The sequence below is a fragment of the Triturus cristatus genome, chromosome 1_1, assembly GCF_964204655.1.
Source record: "Triturus cristatus chromosome 1_1, aTriCri1.1, whole genome shotgun sequence".
Taxonomy (NCBI): Eukaryota; Metazoa; Chordata; class Amphibia; order Caudata; family Salamandridae; genus Triturus; species Triturus cristatus.
In genome coordinates, this window is record NC_140579.1 from 31,912,806 (window position 1) to 31,938,980 (window position 26,175).

The 26,175-nt window shown below is 45.0% G+C and overlaps 1 protein-coding gene across 1 annotated transcript in view; it reads right to left on the bottom strand.

Moving 5' to 3' along the window:
* Positions 1–26,175, bottom strand: part of LOC146869242 (complement C4-like) — a 550,923-nt gene that overhangs the window by 361,460 nt on the left and 163,288 nt on the right. The window contains exons 7-8 of the mRNA XM_085646117.1: positions 10,667–10,754; positions 2,995–3,100 (exon numbers count right to left, since the gene is read on the bottom strand). Of these exons, the coding sequence (XP_085502243.1) occupies positions 2,995–3,100; positions 10,667–10,754 (194 nt within the window). The remainder of the gene's footprint in view (positions 1–2,994; positions 3,101–10,666; positions 10,755–26,175) is intronic.

Consider the following 26,175-nt stretch of genomic DNA (forward strand, 5'->3'; position numbering starts at 1 on the left):
GCTCTCACCAGTCTTACCTGGCAATCAAGTCAGTAGTGTTTTGTGAATGTGTTAACAGCTGCCTGAAACAGGTGCTACGCATGGCAACATAAAGGTAGCAGCATTCGCTCTGGTCGAGTGAGCCCACACATGAACCGGAGGCTCCTTATGGGCCAATGTGTAACAGATTGTAATAGCTGATCGATGACCCTGTGGTCCTTAGTCCAATGGATGTACAAGATCAAGGCCTTCTTGGCGTCCAAGCAGTATAGCCTCTCCTTCTCTTTCAAGGGCAGAGGTGGAGCAAAGAATTGCAGAAGGGTGATGGATTTTCTGACTTGAAAAAAGTCACCTCCTTCTGCAGGAATCCTGCAACACCAGTTTTCCGGGGGAAAAGGTGGTGTACGATGGATGCATGACAGAGCTTGTAGCTCACTCATGCAGCAAGCTGAAGTTATCACTGTGAAAAAAACTGTCGTAGAGACAACGGACACAAAGGACAGCTGTGCATCTGCTAAATTTGGTACACATAAAAAATGTGAGAAGAAAATTAAGGTCAAACCGCGGCATCATAAAAGGCTTGGGTTGACACGTATGAACCAAATCATTGGTCTGGGAAATGCAAAAAGGCAGAAACTGCTGGCAACCAATAACGGTTCTCATTTCACGTCCGTTATGGGCTTAAGACAGCACAAAAAGTAAAACATACAACAACTTTGCTTGTAATGGATCTGTATGAAAGGATGTGCACCAGGCTTCAAATCTATCCCAGTGTCCAGCATAAACCGTTTTCGTAGATGGATGCCTGGTCACTAGGATGATATCCACTACTTTGGGAGGAAGAGCGAAAGCAGTCAACTGTCACTGCTCAATCTCCACGCATGGAGTTGTAGATTGTCTAGGCCCAGGTGCAGGCCAGTGCTCTGCTGCTGGGACAAGAGAAGAACCACTCAAACAGGCCGCCTGATCGGATGACAGGCCCAGAAATGTTGGAATACCACACTTATGACTTGGGCCCGGTTATTCCTGATCTTCTTCAGAACTCTGGGCAATAGAGGCAGGGGGAGAAGGAGTCTGACAGGGATGATAGGACATAGCCCTGTTGAATGATTTGGAGCACCTACTGTAAGGATGTGATGCTCTGCCACTCATGAAGGTAAGAACTTGGTCTGCCTGTTGCAGGGTGGCCATGCGCTACAGCGGGCAAACTAAAGCGGCTTGGGAGCTGAAGTTGAGGGAATGGGAAACAGAGCCGTTGTAGGCTGGATCCCTGTCTCCGGCCTCAAATGGACTGGTGGGGGTCAACTGCTCCAGTGGAAGGCCTTCGAATTGTCTTTGCCGCTATGTCCCTTCTGAAGCCTTGAAAGATGTGACATTGCTGGGGATACTGCTTGTGAAGTCTGGCCACCTGCCTATTTACCATGGTATAAGAGCAAGGCGTGGCCCTGGTGCCCATCATTATGTCAGTGAGTGCTTCAGCAAAAGAAAGAAGTGTCTTTGTAAATGCCTGTCCGGGCTGTGCTTACAGAACTCATGTCAGCACATTTGTCTTGACCTCAATGGATGGAAGATGTATGTCCAAACCTTTGACCGCACACTGGATGACCCTAGCAAAAGAAGCTGATTCTTCTGTTATGGGACCAAGTTGGTATTGAAACCAGTATCAGGGAATATATCCAGGCCACTAGCCTCATACAAATACATGTACAAAAGTATTGGACATCATCCCCATTGTCATCGCTAAAATGATGTTGGCTTTGGTCAGAGTCTGAGCCAAGCAAGTTGTGAGGCTGGTGGATGATTTCCCAATACCTGAGTTGGGAAAGGGGATGGACTGTGGCATTTGTCTTGACTTCGGTCACGGTGGAGTCGGATTAGTTTCAGATAATCGGGTCCTCCTCTGGTATTATCATTATTATTAATATTGTATAGGACTTATAATGCAGGCAGCTGTGCTGAGGGGTCTCAAGGCGCAGGATAGAGGCAGCTGACGGAGACCGCAGCGGGCAGCTAGAGAAGCCATGACTTCAGATTCTTACAGAAGGCAAGTAAGGGATTACTGTTCCTGAGAGAGGCGAGGAGAGAATTCTGCATATTAGGACCAAGGCAAGCAAATGAGCGACCCTTCATGTGGGTAGGATGAAACCTGGGCATAGCAAACAGCGAGAGGCTGGATGATCTCAGCAGACGCATAAGCACGTGGGGCATCATTGGGCTGGTGTTGACGTGTCAGGTACAGGAATAGCCCACGGTGCGGGAATCATGAGTCAGGTTGGGCGTTGGCCCCAGAGTCTACATTGAGGACAAGAGGCACAGACGGTGTCAAGGATGGTTGTGCTGAGAGTAACCCAACAGGAGGCTTCCTTTGATAAATGAGACCTGACGGCGCACCAGAGGGAGCCAGAAATGTGACAACTATGTGTATTATGGTTTCTGTCAAAGGAGACTGATAAATGTTGGGTGATTCAGGACAAGTTGGGGGACCCATTACTCACTAAGAGACTGGGATCAAGATGGAGAGGCACATTGATGTCCTTGTGACTTCTCAAGACGAAAGTAGCAGAACAGGGAGAAATGACGCTTGGATTTCTAATTTTTCTTTATTTACCTGACAACTCAATTGAGAGGAAGATCTGTTTGCGAGAATGGCATTGGGAGCGGGAGCTGTCAATGAGGCCCTCAGTTCCTGTGCTAGGCTGGGTCAGTTCAAGTTTTCAACTTTTTAAGTTGATAGCATGAGAATCACTGAGTTGAGTAACATGCCTAACAGTCTCATGCAATGTGGGCTTTATAAATAGTCAGCATCATTTGACTTTTTTCACAGTGGTGATGCTTGCAATGCAGAGAGTCATCCTGTGAGTAGATGCACCTATTCACTGCTCCTGAATTAAGAAACCTCTTTGTTAAAGGTGTGGAGCCAATCCACTCCATGCTTTTCCCATTGCCCTGTGGTGACCTGGAGCTCTGTGGACCCACACATGCGCCAGGTCACCCAGTCAAGTCACACCCACTCACCTTGATCTGCTGCTCCGTGCCTCGCAGGAATTTCTTTGAGCCATCTACGTCCAATATAGCGAACCTCACATAGCTGACCCCTTGAACACTCTTGCCATAGACGTAGCTGGAAAAGAATTTAGATTCATTGGTGTACTGTCTCAAACAGGCTCTGCCTTCCTGATTGCAAAGGAGAAGTTACGCACCTTCTAGAACACTCTTTCTGGTAGAGACTCTACCTAGTTGCATGTTCCTCACCTTTTAAATATTCCCCAGGTGTCAAACTGGATCCGGAAACATTTCAGCTGTACTTCTGTGTGCCAGTAGTGATGCCGTTGTGCTCTGGAAAGTAGTTGCTTTTGAGTTCAATCACAGAACAGGGAGCATGGGAGGGCCAGTGAGGAATCTGCAGCTGGACAGAGTTTATACCAAAAGAGCATTACTTTAGGTAAGTAACTTGTTCTTCTGATTAAGAAATCTATCCGCAGATTCCTCACCTTCTGAACAGATACCAAATCAGTACCTAATTGAAGATGGGTGTGTGAAGGGACAAAAACCAGAAAGTTACTCTTTGTGCCTAATCCAGGGCCACAAGGATGTCTTGGACCTGGTCAGTCCTGACCTCCTTGAGAACTCTGGGCAAGAGTGGCAGACATTGCCCATTCTCAGTGGTTAACAGATAGAGCCAAGTTTCTCCCCATTTGCGGAAAAGACCTTGTGTCACCTGCGGGTGAAACTGCCACTTGTGATCTGTTAGGTGCCTACAGCTGAGCTTGTCCGCACTGGGATTCAATTATCCTTCCAGGTGGCTCGCCACCAAGAAAGATTCACTGGAGGTCCAGAGGCATAGGGCCTCCTGGCACAGTGTCCATGACATCTCCCTGCTCCCCAACCTGTTTGTTGCAGTACATCCAGGTGGTAGTGTTGTCTGTGAGCACCTGTGCCAATTTACCCTTGATGGACGGTAGTAAGGCTTTCAATGCCAAACAGATGGTCCTCAGCTCCAGATGGTTGAAATGGAGCTGGGCTTCCCCCAGAAACCAGAGGCCTCTGTTCTCCATCTCGCCTATCTCGTTCCAACCCAGAAGGGGTGCATCAGTCACCACTGCCACCTCTGGGTAGGGTAGAGGTGTCTGCCACTGACCCAGTCACGGTCCAGTGACCACTATTGTGGATCTTTTGGAGTCTCCTCGGAGATCTGGACGTGGTAGGAGAGGTTCCCTTGATATTGGGCTCACTAAGTCTTCAGATGCCACTGCTGAACCTTCATAAGCCATCTGGCATGCTTGACCAGCAGGATGCAGGAGGCCATCAGCCCCAGTAGCCTCAGAGTTGACCTCACTGAAATCCAAGACAGCGGATAACCATAGCCTCAATGTCCTGGACTCTCCTTTCTGGGGCTAAAGAACAAAACCAAACCATGTCCAGAATGACTCCAATGAAGGGGAGTGTCTGAGAAGGAGTGTATGGTATGACTTTGGCACTCTCATAGTGAATCCCAAAAATGACAGAAGTGTTGCTATTGTCTGGAGGTTGTTGACTATTGCCTTGAGTGAGCCCACCTTCATCAGCCAGTCATGAAGGTAGAGAGACGAATGGGACAACTGGCCTCCAAAGGTTTGCTGCTACCACCACCATCACTTTCGTGAACACCTGGGGTGCAGTGGGAAAACCAAATGGGGGGCACAGAGAACTGGAAAAGCTCCAGTCCCACTACTAACCCCAGGTATTGGCAATGGGCATGTAGGATGGGCATATGGAAATAGGAATCTGTAGGTACAACGCCACAATCCAGTCTCCAGGGTCGAGGGCAGACAAGACCTGGGCTAGCGTTAGAATCTTGGCTTTTTCAATCTAAATGAAGGCGTTGGGTCTAAAATAGGACGATGGCCTCCATCCTTCATTGGCACCAGAAAGTAGCAGTAATAACAACCACAACCTAATTCCGGTGCAGGCACCCTCCTTGTTGCCCCTTTGGCTAAAGGAACTTGCACTTCCTACCTTAAAAGGGACAGATGATCTAACAACAGTCATTAGGGGGATGGTGGAAGATGTAGCGGCATGGAAATGAAGGGTAGGACATACCCCTTTCCAACAATTTGCAGGATCCACCTGTCCCATATTGTGACCTGCCAACTGGGCAAGAACCATCAGATACTGCTTCTTATTAGGTAGCTGGGCTCCACTAAGGGCTCTTTAAAGGGGTTTGGCAGATGGGGCTGCAGGGGGGAGAGTGGACTGGATGGACAGTTGACCTTGAACACAGGAGCGGTGAGCACCACGACCGCAAAACTGCTAGACACCTTGTTGAGGTTGAATCAGTCAAATCAGCATCCCCACTGGGCCTGTGCCCACCCGGCATTATGGCAAGCATCTCCAGCTTATTCACTCCTCAGCTCCAGTCCCCATTGCATGGGAAACTGCTCTAGTCTCCCCAATCTTAAAGTAGCCAAACGCTGACCCAGGCATTACATCAAATTACCGGCCCATTTCTCTCCTCTGTAAACTTCTGGAGAACATCATAAACATGCAACTCTTTGCCCCTTGGAAAAACACTGGCTCCTCGCGTCCTCCCACTCTTGTTTTAGAGCATGCCACAGCACAGCGACAGTGCTAGTCGCTGTCATGGACACTATTAGATTGTCCTTGGATGCGGGCACCCTAGCGACGCTAGTACTTCTAGATCTGAAGGCATCCTTCGATACGATCATACATGGGATTCTCATTCGCAGGCTGCACGACATTGGAGTCTATGGTAAGGCGCTCAAATTATTCATCAACTTTCTAAATAATTGTACCCAATCCAATACTCTGAACCCCTTTAAGTCTTGTACTACGCCTGTTGACAAAGGTGTACCACAGGGTTCCACACTTAGCCCTCTGTTTTTCAACGTTTATGTTGCCACTCTGGCACAGCTCATCAAGACATGTGGTTTTGAGGCAATCTCATATGCTGATGAGACACAATTGGTCATCTCTTTTGGTCAATCTAGCAGGGGTTAAATCCCGCTTCTCTGATTGTATGAAGAAGATAGTAGCAGAAAACCTGGGCATAAAGTCATATCTCACTTTCTCTATAAAAGAGCATACATCTGTTATCTGTGGAACCTGCTTCACCTCCATGGGATTACTGAAAAAAGCTTTTCCTTGGCTCCCTCCAACTTCCAGCTAAACACTGGGGCAAGCCTTAATCACACATCTTTTAGACTACGGCAGTGCATTATTGGTCGCTGCAAACAAGGCTCTGTTGTCCAAACTCCACGTGGTACAGAACATGGCAGCCAGACTGGTTGGCAATCGTCCATCTAGATCCTCTTTTGCTCTGATGATTCTGAACTCTTTGCACTGGTTATCCATCAGGAAAAGGCTCATGTGCTGTCTTACACGTAAGTCACTAAACGTGAATGATCCATCTTACCTGCAATACAGGCTCCGACTGTATAACCCGACCAGACCTTTAAGTTCTAAAGACAAAGCCTTTTTGCAAATCCTGCGAATGCGCGCTGCCAGTTATGGCGGTAGGTTGGTCTCTCCCTTCCACTGGAACAAACTAACTCTGCATATCCAACTTTACTCAGAGTTTGGAAAGTTAAAAAATCTTTTTAAAACATGGCTGTTCTGGTCGATTGGTTCAGCTGTTGCTCTTCTATATCAGCATAGCGCTGGGATATTCCTTCGGGGAGGATTTGTTCTGTGCTATAACGAATGTGGTTAACATAACATTGCATATCCGGAGTGGAACGGCATCAGTGTTGAGCCACCCAGCACCACTTACCTGTGCACAGAAGTGCTGCTGAAAAGTTTGCGGATCCGGTCTGATGCCTGGGGAATATTTAAAAGGTGAGGAATCTGCAGCTAGAAGTCTGTATAAGAAGTAGGGCAGTGGCTCTATCACAGCCAAAAATATTCTCCATATGTAGTTGGGCATAGTTACAGACAAACTTTGCCCCCCTCCACGCACATCAAACAGTTAGTTTATGGCAGAACATTCCCCCATACACTCACATCAGTACACAGATTTGTCATGTGCCTTGCCTCCTTTCTGCTCTTGTTCACCATCATAGATGATATTTATTCATTTTTTCACTAGCATGTATTTATAATTTTGCAGTGCATTATTTTGTTTGCTATTTCATTTTCATTCATTCAAAGTATAATGTTGCTTTTTTTATAGGTTGATATTTTATCAATAGTTTATGTATTCTATATCCATATAGTGTAATTCAGGGAAAAAGATAAGTTTCATGTAAATGTGCAAAATAATTCACACTCTTTTTTTTACACCTTACATGACAAATCACAAAGCTCATTGTATTCTCCGAATAGTGCTAAGAAATAATATGTGAGGTCTAAGGTGGACCCTCTCGGGAAGAGTGAAAGTCACATCTAGATTGGGGAACCAAAAGCAGCCCTAGCAAAAAATGCTCAATTTAGCCCGATCCTTTCGTCTCCTCAAGGTCAGGCGTGGCTGGCACAGGTAAGAGCGGTAGGGTGGGGCAGGGGCGAGGCAGTGCCGGGGCAGGGTGAGGGGAAGTCAACAGACGAAGGGATAGGAATTTTTTTTTTAAACAAAAAAAACACTTACCTGGAGCTCGCTGCATCGCCGACTCGGAGATGCGGTGAGTGCAAGGTAAGTAGTTTCTTAAATGTATTTAATTTTCCCTATCCCGTCGTCTGTTGACTTCCTCCCACCCCGCCACCCCACCGCTGTTACCTGTGCCGGCTGTGCCTGCTCAAGCTATCTCTCTCTTTCTATCCATTGTCTCTCTCTCCTCCTTATCTTCTCCATCTGATCGCTTTCTCTCTCTCCTTTCTCCGTCCATTCATCTTGTTCTCTCATCTTATGTCTCGCTTTATGTAGTTAACCATGGACACCTGGTGAAGGTGTAAGAAGCACCAGGAATGCCACTGGGCTTTCCAAACCAGTCTTCAGGGCTACGTTCAACCGGGGTACCGCCCAGTAGGATAAAAGGCCTGTTTGGCCTTGGCAGTCATGCGTCCCTCTACCAAGATGGTTTACACCTGCCGATCAGCGGAATTTGTGTCATGGTGTACAGAAAGACACATTGATCCCCTTTCTGTCCCCCAATTTTCAGGATCTCTTGTTCTTTCTTTCCCTTGCCCAGCAGAGCTCTGCTCCGGGGAACTGTTAAGGGATAGCTTCCTGAAGTCTCTGCTTGCTTCAGTTGCGTGCGAAGAAGGGCAAGGCTGTGCAGAAGTGGACCATCTCCAGATGGATCATGCTCTGCATTCAAATCTGCTAAGCATTGGCAAGGAAGCAACTTTCTGATGGTTTGCATGCTCATTTCACAAGAGCTAAAGCTGCAACCACTGCGTTATCACGTGGAGTTCCAGTCGTGTACATCTGCAAAGGCAGCAATGTGGTCTTCCCTGCACACGTTTTTGAGGTCCCTACAAGAATAGGAGGCCACTGAAAACTTAACACAAAACATACCCAAGTCTCATTTTAAATTGGCACCAATGATATAAAGCGTCACACCCGCCTGGCTAAATCAGTGAGCGAATAATGTGAAATGATGTCGGGCAGCCAAATCGCACAGTGTGCTGGCTGCTTTATGTGAATAGAGCAGCGCTCTGTATTTTAGTGCAGTGATGCGGACACCAGCATTAAAATGCATTAGTGTAACGACTGGTGCGTGGTACTTGGCAAGGGTGAGCTCCTCTAGGAAGGAGAATTTTTTCAGAGTGAGCGTATAAAGGCGCCGGAGTTGTTAGCTGCTTTGAGAAAGCAGTGAAAAACGAGGCTAATATTGTATTTCACATGTGTAAGGGAGGTTCTAACAAGGAAATCTTATTCCACAATTCACCTTTTAAAATAGAGTAAGCTGGTTTTATACTATTTAGCTTCTTTTAAAATAAAAGCAGGAATAACTGGGATTCACTTAAGCTAATGTGCAACTGTCACAGTTAAAAAGTATATATCTATTTCCGGAAATTCTTATCATAAAAACACAGGAGACCTGTTATCACACGAGCACAGTATACAAGCACATTACACAGGGAGCAAAAACAGTGCCTTCTGGATTTTAAATCCCATGGCTTGCTACTGACTTTGAGAGGCTTGGTGGTCATAGCTAGGCTTCGTGTAGTAGCATCGTGAGGTTTTAGTGATTAGTAAGCCCTTATGACTTCCTTTAATTTATTTATTTTATTTTTAAAGGTTTTATATAGCATTGGCTAGACCCGGGGGTATCAGAGCGCTTTACATGATTAAAAAGTATAGTACAGGAGTAACAAAAATTGTACATAAAGAAGAATTCAAACTGGTTAGGGTAAAAAAAGAGCAAATACAATAAATACAATTTGCATATGTCAGAAAGGCAAAACACAGCTATCTACATAAAATGACATGGACACAGGCAAGACAGAGCAATCTACATCAATGACATGGATACAGGTAAGACAGAGCAATCTACATCAATGACAGGGATACAGGCAAGACAGAGCAATCTACATCAATGACATGGATACAGGCAAGACAGAGCAATGTACATCAATGACATGGATACAGGTAAGCAAAAAAAGGGGGGGGAAAAAGAGGTTTCTAAAGGTTAGGTTCACCCTCCATTTTGTACATGAATCAAAAAGAACCTGAATGAACAGGTAAAAGAGCCTAACCTGGGGGTGTCGGGAAAAACAATACGATTCCGCTGATCACCCTAAAGAAAGAAAGGGGCAAAACTAGGCCTTTCTTGAGTCCCCTCACTCACCAAGGTTTCCCCTTGGTGACATGCTTCATCATTGGGGTCCTCTCAGTCCTCTACGGGCTGAGGCGTGCTACAACTTGCGTATTACGTAGGAGCACTTAAAACAAGTTTTATGTGTAGTGCAAGTGTAGTGAAGTGGAGTGGAAAAAAATAATTAAAATAATCAACTAGTGGGCCAAATATATTTTATTCTTGCTCCTAGCTAATTGGTTAAAAACGGGGTAATATGCTAAAGGCCCTAACTGTAATGAATAGGTGTGCCTAGCATATGGTCAACTAGTTTCGAGCTTCCCCAGCTCTTCCTCAGGACCACACACCGGGACCAGCCCAGTGTGAGAAACCACTCCTAGAAGACCTAAATTAGGTGAAGAAAGTGAGACGCTGCAACTAATAAGCATGCGTTAAAATACATACGTAGGTATACGTCAGGAAATATATTTTTAGAGGCAAGCAATAAGCCTCATGGTCAACGGAGGGGGGTGTGGAGATCTCGTACACTTGTACGTGAAAAACCGCACTCTGGAAACACCTACTAGCGCCCAGCCTCTAGGAAGGTAAGAGTTGCAAAGGTCAAGAAGGTCAGTGGAGGAGAGAAAATTTGAAGCGAGGAGAGGCCTATGAGAACGGCAATGGAAGGGAGTCGTACTCCAAGGTTTAGGATTAGAGGTGTGTTGTAAGCCAGAGCCAGGGGAATTTGAAGGATTGAAGGGGGATTTGGAGTTGAGGGAGTTGAAATCTTTTCTCAGGCGTGAGAGTTCGACCGACAGGGTTTAGAGATTATGTTCTATGTTGGACAGAGTCTTGGATAGAAGAAGGAAGGGGAAAGCGGTTGAGAAATAAATAAAATGAAACAAGGAATGCTGAAGGAATGCTTTGGTCCTTTCTTCTGGGCAAGAGGCACCCAGAGAAACAATCCAGTGACAGCCTGCCCACCCTCTGAGCTCCTCAACCCCGGTGCACAGTACCTGGCTTCCACGATGAAGTCAAACGCATTCTCTGAGAGCAGAAAGTACGGCTTGTCGACAAGGATCTTCACCTCGAAGTTCGGCAACACTATATGTAGGAGACAGGGAAGAAGTATTATAGATGGTCCCTGGAAGCGGCAGGGCTCTGATCTGAAGTTTTATGACTCGACGCATGAGAAGCTCGCGCATATCAAGTTTAAACTTTGCATCCTTGCCCTTGCAGTGCATTTTATTATAAATTCTGGATTCCAATGTGAAGGAAAAATGGAATGGAAAAGCACTAATTTTCACATAGCTGATGGGCCTGGAGAGCCCTGGAGGGTATCATATAGAATTATAGATGGGTAACAGTGAATAACAGGAATGTTTTTCATCAAGGGTTCTGAGTGACATCAAATACACAAGAGCAAACCTGGAGCTGTCTATTATGTCGCTCAGAACCTTGATTTTGCCACTGATCCCCTACTATATGTTGATAACTTAATTATATATCCCTTGCGTCTGCAGCCTTGCGTTTTCAGAGTTCTGTACTTATTTATTGAACTTGGAAGGATGAAGGCTGAGTGGTCCCTGCTGTAGATTGTGCCAGGAAGTCTCAGGCATAAATCTCAGCCGCAGGCACATTATCCTAAAGACGTCAAGCACCTGGCACACTGAAACCTTACTCTGCTTATGAGCAATGGGTTATTTCCTGATATAGACGGAATGCTGAACAATGTCAAACATTCACCCCCAGTACAGAGACCTGAGCTTAAATCCATTGTTTTTTTGCTCACCACGCCGTTCCAGATTGGACCTGACAGCACAGAGCGCCACCGGGAAGGCAGTGGCATAACGAAACTTGAGGGGGCACCCCTGCAAGTTACATGGAGGAGGCCCTCATGCTGTGGACCCATTTAAGCCTGCTGCCTGTGCACAGAACACAGTGCAGCGGAGCTCGGGCCCCCCCGCACCGCAGGGCCTGTGGGCACTATTGCTACGCCACTACAGCAAGGGGAACCCCCAGAGACCCCCCGCCATGGAGCTCCTCGTGAGACTGGCATGGATCTGCGCCCTAGTGAAACTCGCCCGCCCGGCGCCAGCGTGAGTGTTTCTTTTTTTAAATAAAGGGGAATCGTGGATTTATGAGATTGCAGTTTTTAGTGAGGGTGCTCTGGATTTTCCACTACGTTGATGCATTTCGTGATAAAAAAAAAATGAAGCACAGCAAACAACAGCTGCTCACCTACTGCCCTTGTGTAGTCACAGTAATGCGGATGCAGTGTGCTTACGCAAAGTGGCATAACAGTGTAATTTCGCATAAGAAATGCATCGCGAGTGCTCCACTGGCGCACATCACTCTTAGCTCTCTTAGTACTAAACATCACCTAGTGACTTTGCGCATAGTATTGTGTACAACGTTTGGTCTGTGGTACTTGACGCATCTGGTATTGTATGTGTGAATGCCTTTATGTCTGATAGAGAGCAGGTGTTTGCATAAATGCTCTTTTGTACATTTGTACCCAGATGCTGCATTCCTCTGTGTGGTTTTGTTGTACAAAAGAGAAACCTATTGACTTTGTCCCTGCTTGCGTTTAATTTTGTCAGAAAATCGGTGTATTTTGCAGTTGTGTGATATAACAGGTTTTATGCCATTATTTGCTATTGGAAGCAATATCACACAACTGATGGATGGAATGCAGAACAAATCAAAACATCCACCCCCAGTCAAGAGATCTGGGTTAAATCCATCATTCTTTTGCTCACCATTCTACCCCAGTTTAGACCTGGCCATATGCAAATCAGTCTTGACCCTGTGCCTCATGGGAACAGTCCAGCCCGAACTGCCAGACCAGATCCTGCCTGGACCAGAAACAAGCATCCTAGGACCGGTTTCGGGGTATCACCCATTGTTGTAAATTAGCAGCAATTGGATTAGCATTAGCGGAATCCATCTTGTATTTAGAGGGTATCTTGTCCATTTTGTGGAATCCATTTTGTATTTCTGGCAGCCATTTTGTTTGCCATGTGCTGCCATGTGCTTTGTCCTCCCTCAGTGTTGACTGCTCTTGTAATCTGCCTAGAAACAAACTATATTTAGCATCTTCCACCTTTGCACATGCCCAGTGAGTTTTCAGCTGTCCTTGCAGCTGTTAGTAGTATGTATCTCTCAGGATGTGTTTACTAGCATTGGCAAACTGTTAACTCCTCCTACTTGTCGACTGTGCATTTCTATATGACCTTAAATGTACATAAAACCATCTCCTGTACTTGTACCGCCCTCTTTTAAGCCCCTGTGTGAGTATAAAAGGACCATGCTCCTTCTGTTCAGTGTGCTACTTCATTCAATACCGAAGGGTGCTGTGTGAATGTAGTTCCACCTCATGAGGTTTATTAAACTTTGTATTTTCTATTCCAGTTTCTGTGCCAACTTCTTCCTATTGGTCTGAGGACTCTGTGCAGAGAAGGGCGAACCCCTTGCACTGGTAGGCCTAGCTGAGGCCCACTTCTAAAAATTGGCGCCCAACCAGTGGGGCTCATCGGCGACTCGGATGCCCAAAGGATTGGTCGCGACGAAGGATTGGAATCTCGCTCTGGACGCGATCGCTGCCCGATGAGACCCGAGTCTTGGCAACCACGGCGTTTTTCCTTTCTTTCTGATCTGACCATCCAGGTGGTGCCGGTCCTCGACTGAGATCTCTTCTGTTGATTCGCCGTGCAGTGACCATTTGGTCGATTTTAGAACTTGGCAGTTGGAATCTGGACACCAAGTGATTGGTAAGTGTCATTCTGTGGCGCTTGCTGTTGGTTTTTATGCCTGGGATTGGTAAGGTAGTTTAGTAACACTTACTGCGGCTTTTGTATTTTGGAATTTGTGTTGGCCAACTTGGATTTCTATGTGACATATATAAATTGCAATTTATATAGGCAGGTAATGAGGAGAATTTTCTCTATCTGAATTGATTTGAACGGCACATCGTACTAAAGGTACCTTAAGTGCTACTTTGATTATAATACTGCATATTCTGCACTATTTTTGGCATGCCTGTTTTTAGCACACTTCGTAGGATGTGTTGCTTTTGTAGTGGTGCCAATTTGAGACTCGATGAAGCACAACCGGCCCCCCGGAGGGGACGCCTAATAGGGATATGTATATTAAGCATGGTCTTTCTTCTATAATGTACAGCACATTATGGAATAAATACACTCGTAAGGATCCTGAGTTGCGTTGGCCTATGTATGGGTCATTTGATTTACGAAAGATTGAGTATGTGGAACAATGTATGTTTAAGCGAAAGGCTAGGCAAGATATGTTTGACTGTGTACGAATGTGGGAGAAAGAAGTGCGTGAACGAATGAAGCGTGAGCAAGCCTTGATTGAAAAAGAACAGCGAAAGAACATTTATGCGAAAGCATTAGAGTTGAAAAACAAAGAAATAAAAGAGTTAAAAGAGAGAGAAGTTAGGTAGCGCAATTTACAGGTATCTAGCCAATACGCTGTTCGGCGGCCCCTTTATCCTATACTTAATAAACCACAAGATGATTTCTTATTATTAGATCGTCCTCCACCTCCGTATACTGTTCCTTCTGCCCCTCATGAGTCAGATGAGGACTCTAGTTCGGAGGAACACAAGGCACGAGAAACTCGTTCTATGTTGACCGCTGAGCATGCGTCCCAGCTTAGATCTGCTGCTCGTAAAGCAGTTCGAAGCACTGCCCCCGCCTCTGAACTTCTAGATAGTATGAAAGGGTGGCAGGAAAGGGAGCAGCTGTATTTTACTGAGGTGTTTGCCGCAGAGGTCCTTGAGCTGTTTAGGAAATATTCTGAGGAGTTAGAGCCCGACGATGTAGCAGATAATTGTAAGCAAATGCGTGATGGTCTTTTTGTTTTCTCCCAGGTGACTGATACAATCAGGCGTTTGGTTAAACTCTGTGTTGATGCAGTCCGTTTGCGAGAGGAGAAAAAGGCTGCAGACGTAGCTGCACAGACATCTCAGACCGGCATGGCACAAGCTTCTATCTCCGGAACAGATAAGACTATGATAGTTCATGCGAAACCTATGCGGGAGGCCGCGCCTTTGTATGTTCCTCCTAATGGACAGGGTACAAGTGATGATAAGGCTTCTCTCGATGCAAAGGGTAATTTTACTTATAATCGGGTTTATACTCCTTGGAATAGGACGGATGTCATGGCACTTAAAACTGCATTGCCTGATCCGCGGAAAAATCCAGCCGCTTTTTATGAGGAAGTTGAGGGTGCTATTAGCTCTTGTCCTATGACTTTGCCTGATATTGATTTATTTTTCGGATTGATATTACCACCTGATATGTGGAGAACTGTTCGTAAAATTGATGATCGTGCAGCTTTTGGGGCGTTATGGAAAGACTGAGAACAAATGGATGTAGAAAGGGAATCCGCACAGAAGCCATGTCAGTTAATTTTAGATCTTCCCGCAGCTATATTAGTTAAGTTAAAAACGATTATTCCCCCTAAAAAGATAGATTGGACTGTTTTAGCGTCTTGTAAGCAAAAGGCAGATGAATCGGTCTCTGATTTCTTTACACGTTTTGAAGAAGCATTCCACGATTTTAGTGGCCAGTCATTGACAGATGACACGGGCAGACATCTGTTTGTCGATAAATATGTTGCTAACCTGTTGCCAGGAATAGCTAGCCGCCTAAAAGCCAGTGAGAGTTCATGGACTACCTCTTCTCCGGTTTCTCTCTTGACTATGGCTCAGTATTATGAACACCAGGAATTAGAAGCAAAGGGTAATGAGGATAAAAAGACTAAAGAATTAAAAACGAAGGTTATGTTGGCTCAGGCTTATGGTCCGCCTTTTAGAGGTAGTGATAAAGGTGGACGGGGATCTTATGGTTCGTCTTTCCCTTCTTATCCTCGTTCGAATTTGTCTGCTGACCAGTGCGCGTACTGTAAGAAATTTGGGCATTGGGCTTCTGATTGTCCAGCACTGTGTGCTCAGCAGTGTCCACGTGGTCGGGGACAAATGAGAAATCGTTCAGGATATTCAGGGCCTAGAGGAAGCACAGGTGATCGTGCTAGGTTTGATGCTAATATACGTGGGCAGGATGGGTTTAACACTTTTGATAGAAGGAACCAATATCAAATGTCTGACTATGTGCCGTCTGATTTTCAAGATTCTGCTCATGCATAGGATTGCCTAGGATGGGGTAAGGAATCAGTTGAAGTTCCAGTAGATCAGAGGGGTCCCTATGTTACAGCAAATGTTTTGGGTTCTACTGATCAGTTTCTGGTTGATACAGGAGCTACTCGTAGCGCCTTGTCTAAACAATTGGTTCCAAGGGCTCCCCTGTCTGGCTTAACCATTACATCGATAGGTTTCAATGGAACCCCTTCCCTTAGCCCACTGTCACAACCACTTGCATTCCATGTGGATAAATTTACTGCTCCATGTCCATTTTTTTCTTTCCCCGAATACACCAGACAATATTGTGGGTCTTGATATGCTCAAATATTTCAGGGCTACGATACGATGTTCTCCAGAAGGTGTACGTGTTATCTTGAATGACAACCATCCTGTGAAGGAGAGAGCTTGTCTTGTTAAAGAGGATATTGCATTAGCTTCACTCCCTAGTACTTTGTGGGCTACTTCAGACACTGATGTAGGGCAAATGGTTATTCCACCAGTACATATTAGTGTCAAGGAGGGCGCTGTGCTGCCACGTTTGCCTCAATACAAAATTTCACAGGAAGGCGAAGAAGCACTCATACGTATTGTCCATGATCTCATTAAAGTGGGGGTTGTTGAGGAAGTTCCTTACAATGTTTGTAACAGTCCGATTCTTCCTATTCTGAAAAAAGATACTGACACTAGGATTTACCGATTCATTATTGATTTGCGAGAAGTTAACAAGATTGTAGTACCACAATACCCCGTGGATTCTGACATAACGACACTTCTTACTTTGGTTCCTCCGACAGCAACTACATTCTCTGTAATACACTTGAAGAATGCTTTTTTTTTCGATCCCTATTCATCCTGATAGCCGATATTTGTTCGGTTTCACTTTGAATAATCAATCGTATAGATTTTGTAGAGTTCCTCAAGGCTATACTGAGAGTCCTAGTATTTACAGTCAAGGATTAAAAAGACAACTTGATTCTTTCGTTTTGCCTGAAGGTGTGGCTCTCATACAATATGTCGATGACATCTTGTTGGCAGCCGATACCCCTGACCAGTGTGAAAAATGTACTTTGTCCTTGCTTTCTTTTCTTGCTTCCCATCATCACAAAGGGTCACGAAAGAAATTGCAATATTGTAGACCGAAGGTAACCTACCTAGGTCACCTTCTGTCTAAGGAGGGCCGTGCACTCACATCCAGATCGTATTCAAGTTATTTTAGACACACCAGTACCCCGTACTCAGAAAGATGTCCGTGCATTCATTGGTCTTACTTCTTTTTGTAGGCAATGGATATTAGGGTTTTCACACATTGTTAAACCCTTGCTAGCACTTTTGACTAAAGATACTCCAATGGTCCTCCCATGGACAGATGAATGTGAGACTGCTTTCCGACAGTTACGACAAGCTCTTTGTTCAGCACCAGTGTTAGGTACTCCAGATTATACAAAGCCTTTTACACTCTATGTACATGAAAAAAATGGATGCGCATTGTGAGTTTTAGTGCAGACACACGGTGACAAACAGCGTCCCTGTGCATATTTTTCAGCAGTACTTGATCCTGTTGCTCGTGCGTTACCTGGATGCTTCCGTTCAGTTGCAGCAACAGTTGTGTCAATACGTCAGAGTGAAGGGATAGTTTTGTCACATAAGATGTTGGTGCTAGTACCCCATGCGGTTGATGCCCTTTTAAATCAGACAAAGACGCAGCATTTAACTAGTGCTCGTCTGACAGGATACGAATTGACATTGTTGGCCCCTCACATTACACTAAAGAGATGTGCGATACTAAACCCAGCCACTTTGTTGCCATACCCGGTAACTCAGTCTCAGTCACAGGAGTCTCACGATTGTATATTCCTTACTGAGGAACAGACAAAGGGTTGTGTCGATTTGCAAGACACACCCCTTTCAAGTGTTGATGGGGAACTATGGGTTGATGGGTCCTGTTTGAAGTTACCAGATGGTACTGTGGAAATGTGGATTTTCCTGGTCAGTTATGTCCCCTATCTTGGACCCCAACGGTTCTATGTGCATGTCACAAGTACATGTATGTTCCCTCCAGTTCCAGTTATGAAGACGCAAATACATGTGCGTCCACCGTCAACATGTCCTCTGTCAGATCCGCCATGAATAGGCCGGATATTCCATTCCTAAATATGAAAGGCCACCGGCTTTATATGGTTCACTTATGCCATTTTACAGTCCAGGCAAGTAGGCCCTGATTCTGTCATCAAACTCCTTTTGCCTTCTGCCTCTGAAAGCTCCAGTCTGAGCCTGCATCTGTGACCATGAACTCTGTCTCATTCTCTGCACGGCTCACGAAGCCTGACATCAGCCTATTCTCTGCCAAGAGCTGTATTTCACCTTCGAATTATCTGCTTCCCCCTCAGCCGATGCATTCCTGCCTAGTAGCTTAAGTAAACATTCTTCCAGTTACCAAGCAAAAGGCCCGGCTTCTCTGTCCTCATGCAAGTAATTCATAGCCCTGTCACCATGGAATATTCCTACCCCCTCGCATTCAGTGTAGACACTTAGACGCTTGTACACACACGCACAGTCAGTATAGAATAGATTCTGTCCGAGAGTCCTTCTTTATGGATAACATAGTTCTTTAAACATAGGATGTTAGATATGATTTGGGATTAGGTTGACCTGACCCCCCAGACTTTTCGTCTCCACATGTAGAGCTAATGTCAAGTTCCCTTCACCCCCTAGTTGCACGTCAATTACACGTCATGCTGCTGCGCGCGCATCTATGCCAAGTATTATCTTATAGATCCACCTATGCATGATATCATAACCAATCATGTGTCTTTTTACTCCTTATTACACCCATTTTCGGTTACGCAGGTACCACGTCAAGTTCCTTATCAATTATTACGCCTACTGTATTTGCTTCATTATAACGTATGTACTATAAAAGTTACTTCTTGTCAATAAAGTATGTACTTCACTTCCTGAACCCCGTGGTGATGGAACTTGAAGCATCCGATTATAATCGATTATTGGAATAAAGCCCATTCAGAAACTCTAATATCACGGATTCTGCCTCTCATTTTTACTGAGCTATTTTATTATGATTATGTATCAAATTCAGTCCAGGTAAAGGAATTTTTATTTACCACATGATGGCGCCCGAACAGGGACACTTTCTCATCTCACGCGCCGGCAGTGAGTTGTAGGCCCGGTCTCCTGCCACAGCTGGACGGACAATTACGCGTACCAGCAGGATTTCCTGTATCTCCCTCCGGTCAAACGGGGGCGACTGAGACTACGATCAACACCCAGACGAGGCGGTGAGAAGTGCGAAGTATCCCGACCAGAGCCTAGCTGAGAGAGCAAGATCCGAGGTATATCGAGACCCACCAGTTCGAAGTCTAGTCCAGTTCCCGACGAGTCGAGTCGAGTCCAGTCCGGTTCAAGTTCAAGTTACTGAGGCCTTCCGTTTCCGAAGCTACCCGGTGAGTACCATTTCTGGGGAGGCATTTCTGACGTGCACATAGGTTGTGCCGGTCAAGACGGGTTTGGGTACACAAATCCGGTCTGCACTGTTTTAGCAGTGTATCTGTACTGTTTAGCAGTATATCAAGTATTCCGAAGTATCTAGTAAGTGTCAAGAATTAAGCATGGTGATTTAGTTATGCAGACGATCATCATTGTTGTTTCAGTTAAAGGTTTAATGTTTTAATGTTTAATGTGTTAAACGTCTTGCATATTGTGGTATGAATGGTTGTTCATTAGTGTGCTTTTTGTATTAAGTGTGTTCAAAATTAAGTATCGGATCAGTTGTCAATATGCCGCTCTTTTCGAAGTTAAGACAGATTACTACTAGAAAAGGGGTGCTTGAAGAAGCAGTTCCTATTCCTCCTAGGGACACTCCAGGGCACTTTATGTATCACAAGCATGGCTTAGATGCCATATTATTTCTTGATTTATGGGTAGATTATACCAAGGGATTGCCAGAAAGTCAAAGGTGGCCCGCAGCGGGAACCTGGGATGCAGAGTGCATCATGAAAGTCGAGGAAGAATTATGGAAAAGAAAGGTCAGACAGTCACAGAAAGACGCTGTTGAGTTATGGCGTAAAGAATCTCATAGACGTACAGAAAAAGCACGTAGACAGGAAGAGAAGAGTAAAGAAAGTTCAAATAAAGTTCAAGAAAATCTATTAATTGAGGAAGGTATCCGAGTGAAATCGGAACAAGTAGATAGACAAAGAAATGCCCTTATGAATGGTATGTATCCCCTTCTAGCCGAAGGATTACCTAAGGCTGCTCCAGAGATGCCAAAAGACTTGCCACCCCCATTATTTCCAATTAAGGTACATCCTAAAGGACATCCCAGAACCGCAGAAGATGTTTTTCTTTCCTCATATCTAGATGACGCAGCTCCCGAGTATGCTAACCCCGCACCACATAGACCGTCTGGCGGGGGGGTTCAACGTCAGGATCAGGTATCTGTCCCTGTGCAACAGCAAGTCCCGACACAAGCTTCGGCAAGCACATCTGTTTCTGCATCTGTCTCCGCAATCGATTCTACAGTGGTGTCCACACCTATAGTTGCTGTGTCACGTTCGACGAATCCTTTCACACCCGACGCCCCAGATGGGGCCACGGGAGGTGCTAGCAATACTTTTACGCCACCTAGAATAAATAAACTTGTTTTTCAAGAGTCAGCGCATTCACGTACACCCAAATTCGTAAGTGAACGTGCGCTTAAGGAACTTCTTATAGATTGTAGATATGACCCGGTGGTCGGTAAAGAGGACGAAATGGTCCTGGCATCATTACGTATCAGACGAGCCGCAGGGTATTTAGCGAAGTTACCAGGAATGACTGCACATCTAGATAAAATATATCATTTTGTTCAAACAGGGCGAGATCCAGAATGTATTAACAGAGCTATGGAATTTCAGAAAGTAGAGATACAAGGGGAACTGTTACGTTTCCTCATAAACTGTGTGATCAGAAATCAAGACCGACCGGGGGTAGACCCGGATGCAATGCATATTCTTACAAGATGGAGCCAGAATATATCAGAAGGAAGACACGATAAGCAAAATTGTATAATAGCCATGTGCCGAAAGATCCGTAAAGAAATAGAACGGATACACGAAGAGAGATTACAGACAGACGAGTTCGAACAAAGCGAGGAAGAAGGGTCAGGACCGCCCGCAGGACAGTTGGACACCATAGCCTATGTAGGTAGAGGAAGATCTTGTAATAGGGATCAGACTAGATGTCATACTGACTCAATACGTCCGATATGTCCAGATAATAACAGGAATTTCCAAATACCTATAATTAATATAAGGTCTAACGAGCATTCGTTCCAAACTGCTGACAAACTACTCCGAGAACGAAGGGGTTATCATTTTCTCGATTCTATGGATGAACAAGATTTAGCCAGGGCAGCTGTCCACTGGGTGGACAGTCCCGGAAAATATAGTGATGCTACAGTAGTACGCACATTTTTGAATCTCACCCCAGATGAACAGAGGTTGGCTGGGATTTATATGATTCAACAACTCATTATACTATATCGGAGTCAGCATTCGGACCCTGGTCCGTTACCTGACATATTGACTGAATTGCTTACAAATAAATGGAGAGGTCCAGGTACTGAATTAATTAAAGAAATTCTAATGTCAAGAAAGCAGTATATTCTTTTTGTATGCTCAGAGCATACCTCATTGCCCAGCAAGGAAAGAACAACGTATCACATGGATAGACAGAATCCCTTACGAGAAGTACACCCAATAAAAGGCGAGGGCGACGAGTTTAGGCGCGTATTTGTATATACGCCCATATCAAAAATAGAACTGTTAGAAATGAAGAAAGTGGTACCTAGTCATGACAAAGACCCAGCGGGTTTTCACCGAGAAATTAAAGACATGTTACTCATGGGAGAGTATACCTATCCCGACATTATGACGATATTAAAGGTGTTGATGCCTGCTGGCATTTATGAGAAACTCAAGGAAAAAGAGTGGGAGGTAGGAGACCAAAAGATAGAATGGTCAGTGTTAGAAGCGGAAGAAAAGGCCCGAACTGCAGGAGCAGGACTTGGGGATAAAACTAAAGCACTACCAGGTTTGCTAGTACAGGTACTGCCACGTTTATTAACTACGAAAAAGGAAGATTGGGGTACAATTTCAGCCTGTAAACAGAAGCAAGATGAAGACACTAGTGATTACTATGCCCGATTTGAAAAATGTTTTGGTATAAATAGTGGCATAAAAGCAAGTAGCGAATCATACCCGCATCTGTTTGTAACAAAATTAGTAGAAAATGCTCTGTCCCCGGTAAAGAATAGAGTATTAAAATTCGAGAGTACCTGGCAAGGTAACACTCCAACACAAATGTTACAAATGTTACAGTACCATCACAATAGAATTAAAGAGGAACAGGAACATGAACACAGACGCATGAAAGACACAAAAATGAAAATGCTAGTTGCCCAGACAGTACCAGCTGAAGGACATAAAAAGGGTATGACACATTCCGATTCAGCAGGACCGGTAAAAGGGACATGCAATTATTGTAAAAAGCCAGGTCATTACGTACACGATTGTCCAGTTTTAAAACATAATATCGCCATAGGTAAAACACAAGAAAGACCACGGCCACTCAGACAAGATCAGAATGAACAAGGAGCTATGCAGCATGCCCAGGCCATGCCAGCCGCACAACAGCCAATACAGTTTGTGCCAGCTGCACCACCGTTGCCTGCTGCTGCCACACAGACCACAACACGACAAATGTATCAGACTGCACAGTATGAATATCCTGAGTATCAGCGTTACGCATGAACTAGCCTAGAGAGGGAAGTTGACTTACCCCTTATCGAGATTCCTGTAGATCAAGAAGGACCTTATGTACATAGTGAATTATTAGGTCAAGATAGAAAATTCTTACTCGATACAGGGGCAAGTCGAACAACTATAAAACGTAGTGAAGTTCCAGGGGCACCCCTCTCAGGCTCTCAGAATATCTCCCTTGGTTTTTCAGGAAAACCTATTGTTAATGAAGTATCACAGCCTCTTCCACTTACGATAGGACCTTTGACACGAACTACAGATTTATTGCTTACTAAATCATGCCCAGAAAATCTGTTAGGAATTAAAACTGTAAAAGCCCTAGGAGCCATAATATGTTGTTCTCCGGAAGGAGTAAGGTTGTTTTTACGTGATTTTAAAGGTCACTATGTGTCTAGAGACATGGATCCCCGACTACAGACTTTACCTACACATCTATGGGCACAAGGCCCTACTGATGTTGGTTGCATGAATATTACACCATATCGAGTCACACTCAAGGCAGGAGTGGTGCTACCACGAATGCGACAATACAAGTTACCACCAGATGCTGTAGTGGCTTTACTACAAATCATTGACGAGCTAATTGCCCAAGGAGTAGTTGTAGAAACAGACTCCAATGTATGTAATTCACCGATAATTCCGATTCTTAAACGAACAGATCCTACAGCCCCGCCAGTATATCGATTGGTTATTGATCTGCGCGAGTTAAACAAATGCATTGTGCCACAATTCCCTGTGGTCCCAGATATCTCGTCATTATTGACAGCTATTGATTCCGAAGCAACATTCTTTACTGTAATTGATCTCAAAAATGCCTTTTTCAGCGTCCCAATAGATCCGGAAAGTCAATATTTGTTCGGATTCAGTTTAAATGGGCGCAGTTTTAAATTCTCACGCGCACCTCAAGGATTTACAGAAAGCCCCAGCATCTATAGCCAAGCACTGAAACGAGAACTTGACAGTATCCACATGCCAGTTAACACCGCTCTGCTTCAATATGTCGATGATCTGCTGATCACCGCCCGAAGCGAACCCGAATGTGAAAAAGCATCACTGACAGTTTTACAATTCTTAGCCGAAAAGGGGCACAAGGTGTCCCCTTCTAAGCTGCAATTCTGTGTCCAGCGAGTTGTTTATCTTGGACACTCGCTGTCCAAGGAGGGAAGGCAGCTTACACCCGACCGCATTCAGTTAATAGCTAACATGCCAATACCCAAGACACAAAAGGAAGTACGAGCTTTCATAGGCCTCACGTCATATTGCAGGCAGTGGATCCCTCAGTACGCATTTCTAGCAAAACCACTCATTCAGTTAACCACACAGGAGGCAGCCACACCGACTGTTCTCCCTTGGACTCAGGAACACACACAAGCTTTTGAAAGCTTAAAGAAAGTTTTATGTCAAGCACCCGTTTTAGCAACGCCATGTTACAGAAAACAGTTTACACTCTTTGTTACAGAACGCGAAGGTACTGCCTTGTCAGTACTCACACAGGAACAAGCAGGAGCACACAAACCATGTGCTTATTTTTCTAGTACATTAGATCCCGTAGCTCAGGCTTTGCCTGCATGCCTGAAATCAGTAGCAGCGACAGCTTTAGCAATCAGACAAAGCGATGCTATAGTGTTAGGACATCCATTGACAGTTCAAGTACCACACGCAGTAGAGGTTCTTGTGAATAGAACGCAAACACAACACTTGACCATAGCCAGACTTACAGGATATGAGCTTACATTGTTTCAGCCACATATAGAAATCAGACGCTGTAACACATTGAATCCTGCCACACTTCTACCTGTAATAGGAACAGACCCACTAGCCCATGACTGTATTGAAGTTATTACGATAACAACGAAACCCAGACAAGACTTAACCGATGTCCCATTATCAGACCCAGACCTGACATTGTATGTAGATGGTTCATGCATGAGAACAAGTACAGGAGAGTTAGTGGCCGCTTACGCAGTCACAACAGATACTGAAGTCATTGAAACTAATCGTATAAATACTTTGTCAGCTCAAGCCGCAGAGCTCATCGCTCTGACACAAGCCTGTATTCAAGCCACGAATAAAAAAGTCAACATATACACTGACTCACGTTATGCATTCGGAGTTGTACACGACTTCGGCGTGCTGTGGCGAGAGAGAGGTTATTTAACTTCCCACGGTGCCCACATTCAGCACGGACCCCTCATTCACGCATTATTAGATGCAATACATCTACCCACTGCAATATCAATCATGAAATGTAAAGCTCATACGAAGGTTACTGATATCATTTCTCAAGGCAATGATCTAGCCGACAGAACAGCTAAACAGACTGCTCAAACTCAAACCCCCGACATGACAAAGACAATAGTCCCGACACATTGCATGACAGTTAAAGATCCTACTCTTGACGTAATTGACATACAGACACATGCTACACCAGATGAAATAAAGAAATGGACTGAATTAGGAGGGATCCAAACGGACCAAGGATGGATGATGAAGGAAAAGTCTGTGTGGTTCCTTCCTGACTCAATGGTCCAAGTTATAATCAACACTATACATAGTCCAGCACATCTAGGAGAAAAAGCTATGCTAGACAGCATTCAACACATTTGGTTCAATAAACATTTACGAGCAGCAGCAAAACAAAAGGTCCGTACCTGTATGATCTGTTGTCAGTTTAACCCAGGAAAAAGCGTTCCCGTAGAACAGGGTGGATTTCATACTCCTAACCATCCTTTTGAAGTACTCCAGATGGACTATATCCAGATGGAACGATGTCGAGGATTCAAATATGTTCTTGTAGTTGTCTGCGCTCTGTCCCGTTGGACAGAGGCATATCCGGTTTCAGATTACACTGCCCCGACTACTGCCAAACAGTTGGTTCGAGAATTCTTCCCACGATACGGTTTATCACGTGCTGTTTACTCAGATAACGGCCAGCCGTTCTCATCCGAATTAATGAAACACGTTTCACTTCTGTTAGGATACCAGTGGAAATTCCACTGTGTCCGACACCCCGAGGCAGCAGGTCTCGTAGAAAGACATAACCAGATCCTGAAAATCAGAATGTCCAAAATATGCAGAGAAAAAGGTGTCGACTGGGTAGTAGCGCTACCCGTTGCACTCTTTTACATGAGAATGGTAGCACACTCTCGAACAGGGCTATCCCCGTATGAGGTGATCTTCGGCAGACCACCGAATATGTGGGGGACGCCCATACCACGCAAAATAACTGATATTGACTGTAATATGCTGACAGATTACTTGGCTTCCTTGATGTCTGCACTACAATCTTGTCGTTCACAGGTAGCTGCAGCCTTTCCTGACAACACTGAGGTGAAACCCCATGACGTTGTTCCGGGTGATCTTGTGTTTGTGAGGAATTTCGACCGAAAGACCCAGCTGGAGCCCAGGTGGAAAGCACCCAAGTTGGTCCTGTTGACCACGAGGACAGCCGTGAAGATCGAGGGCCGCAAGGGCTGGATTCATTCAAGCCACATCAAGAAATTTCATGGACTATCCTCGGATATAGACACTGTGCCCTGCACTC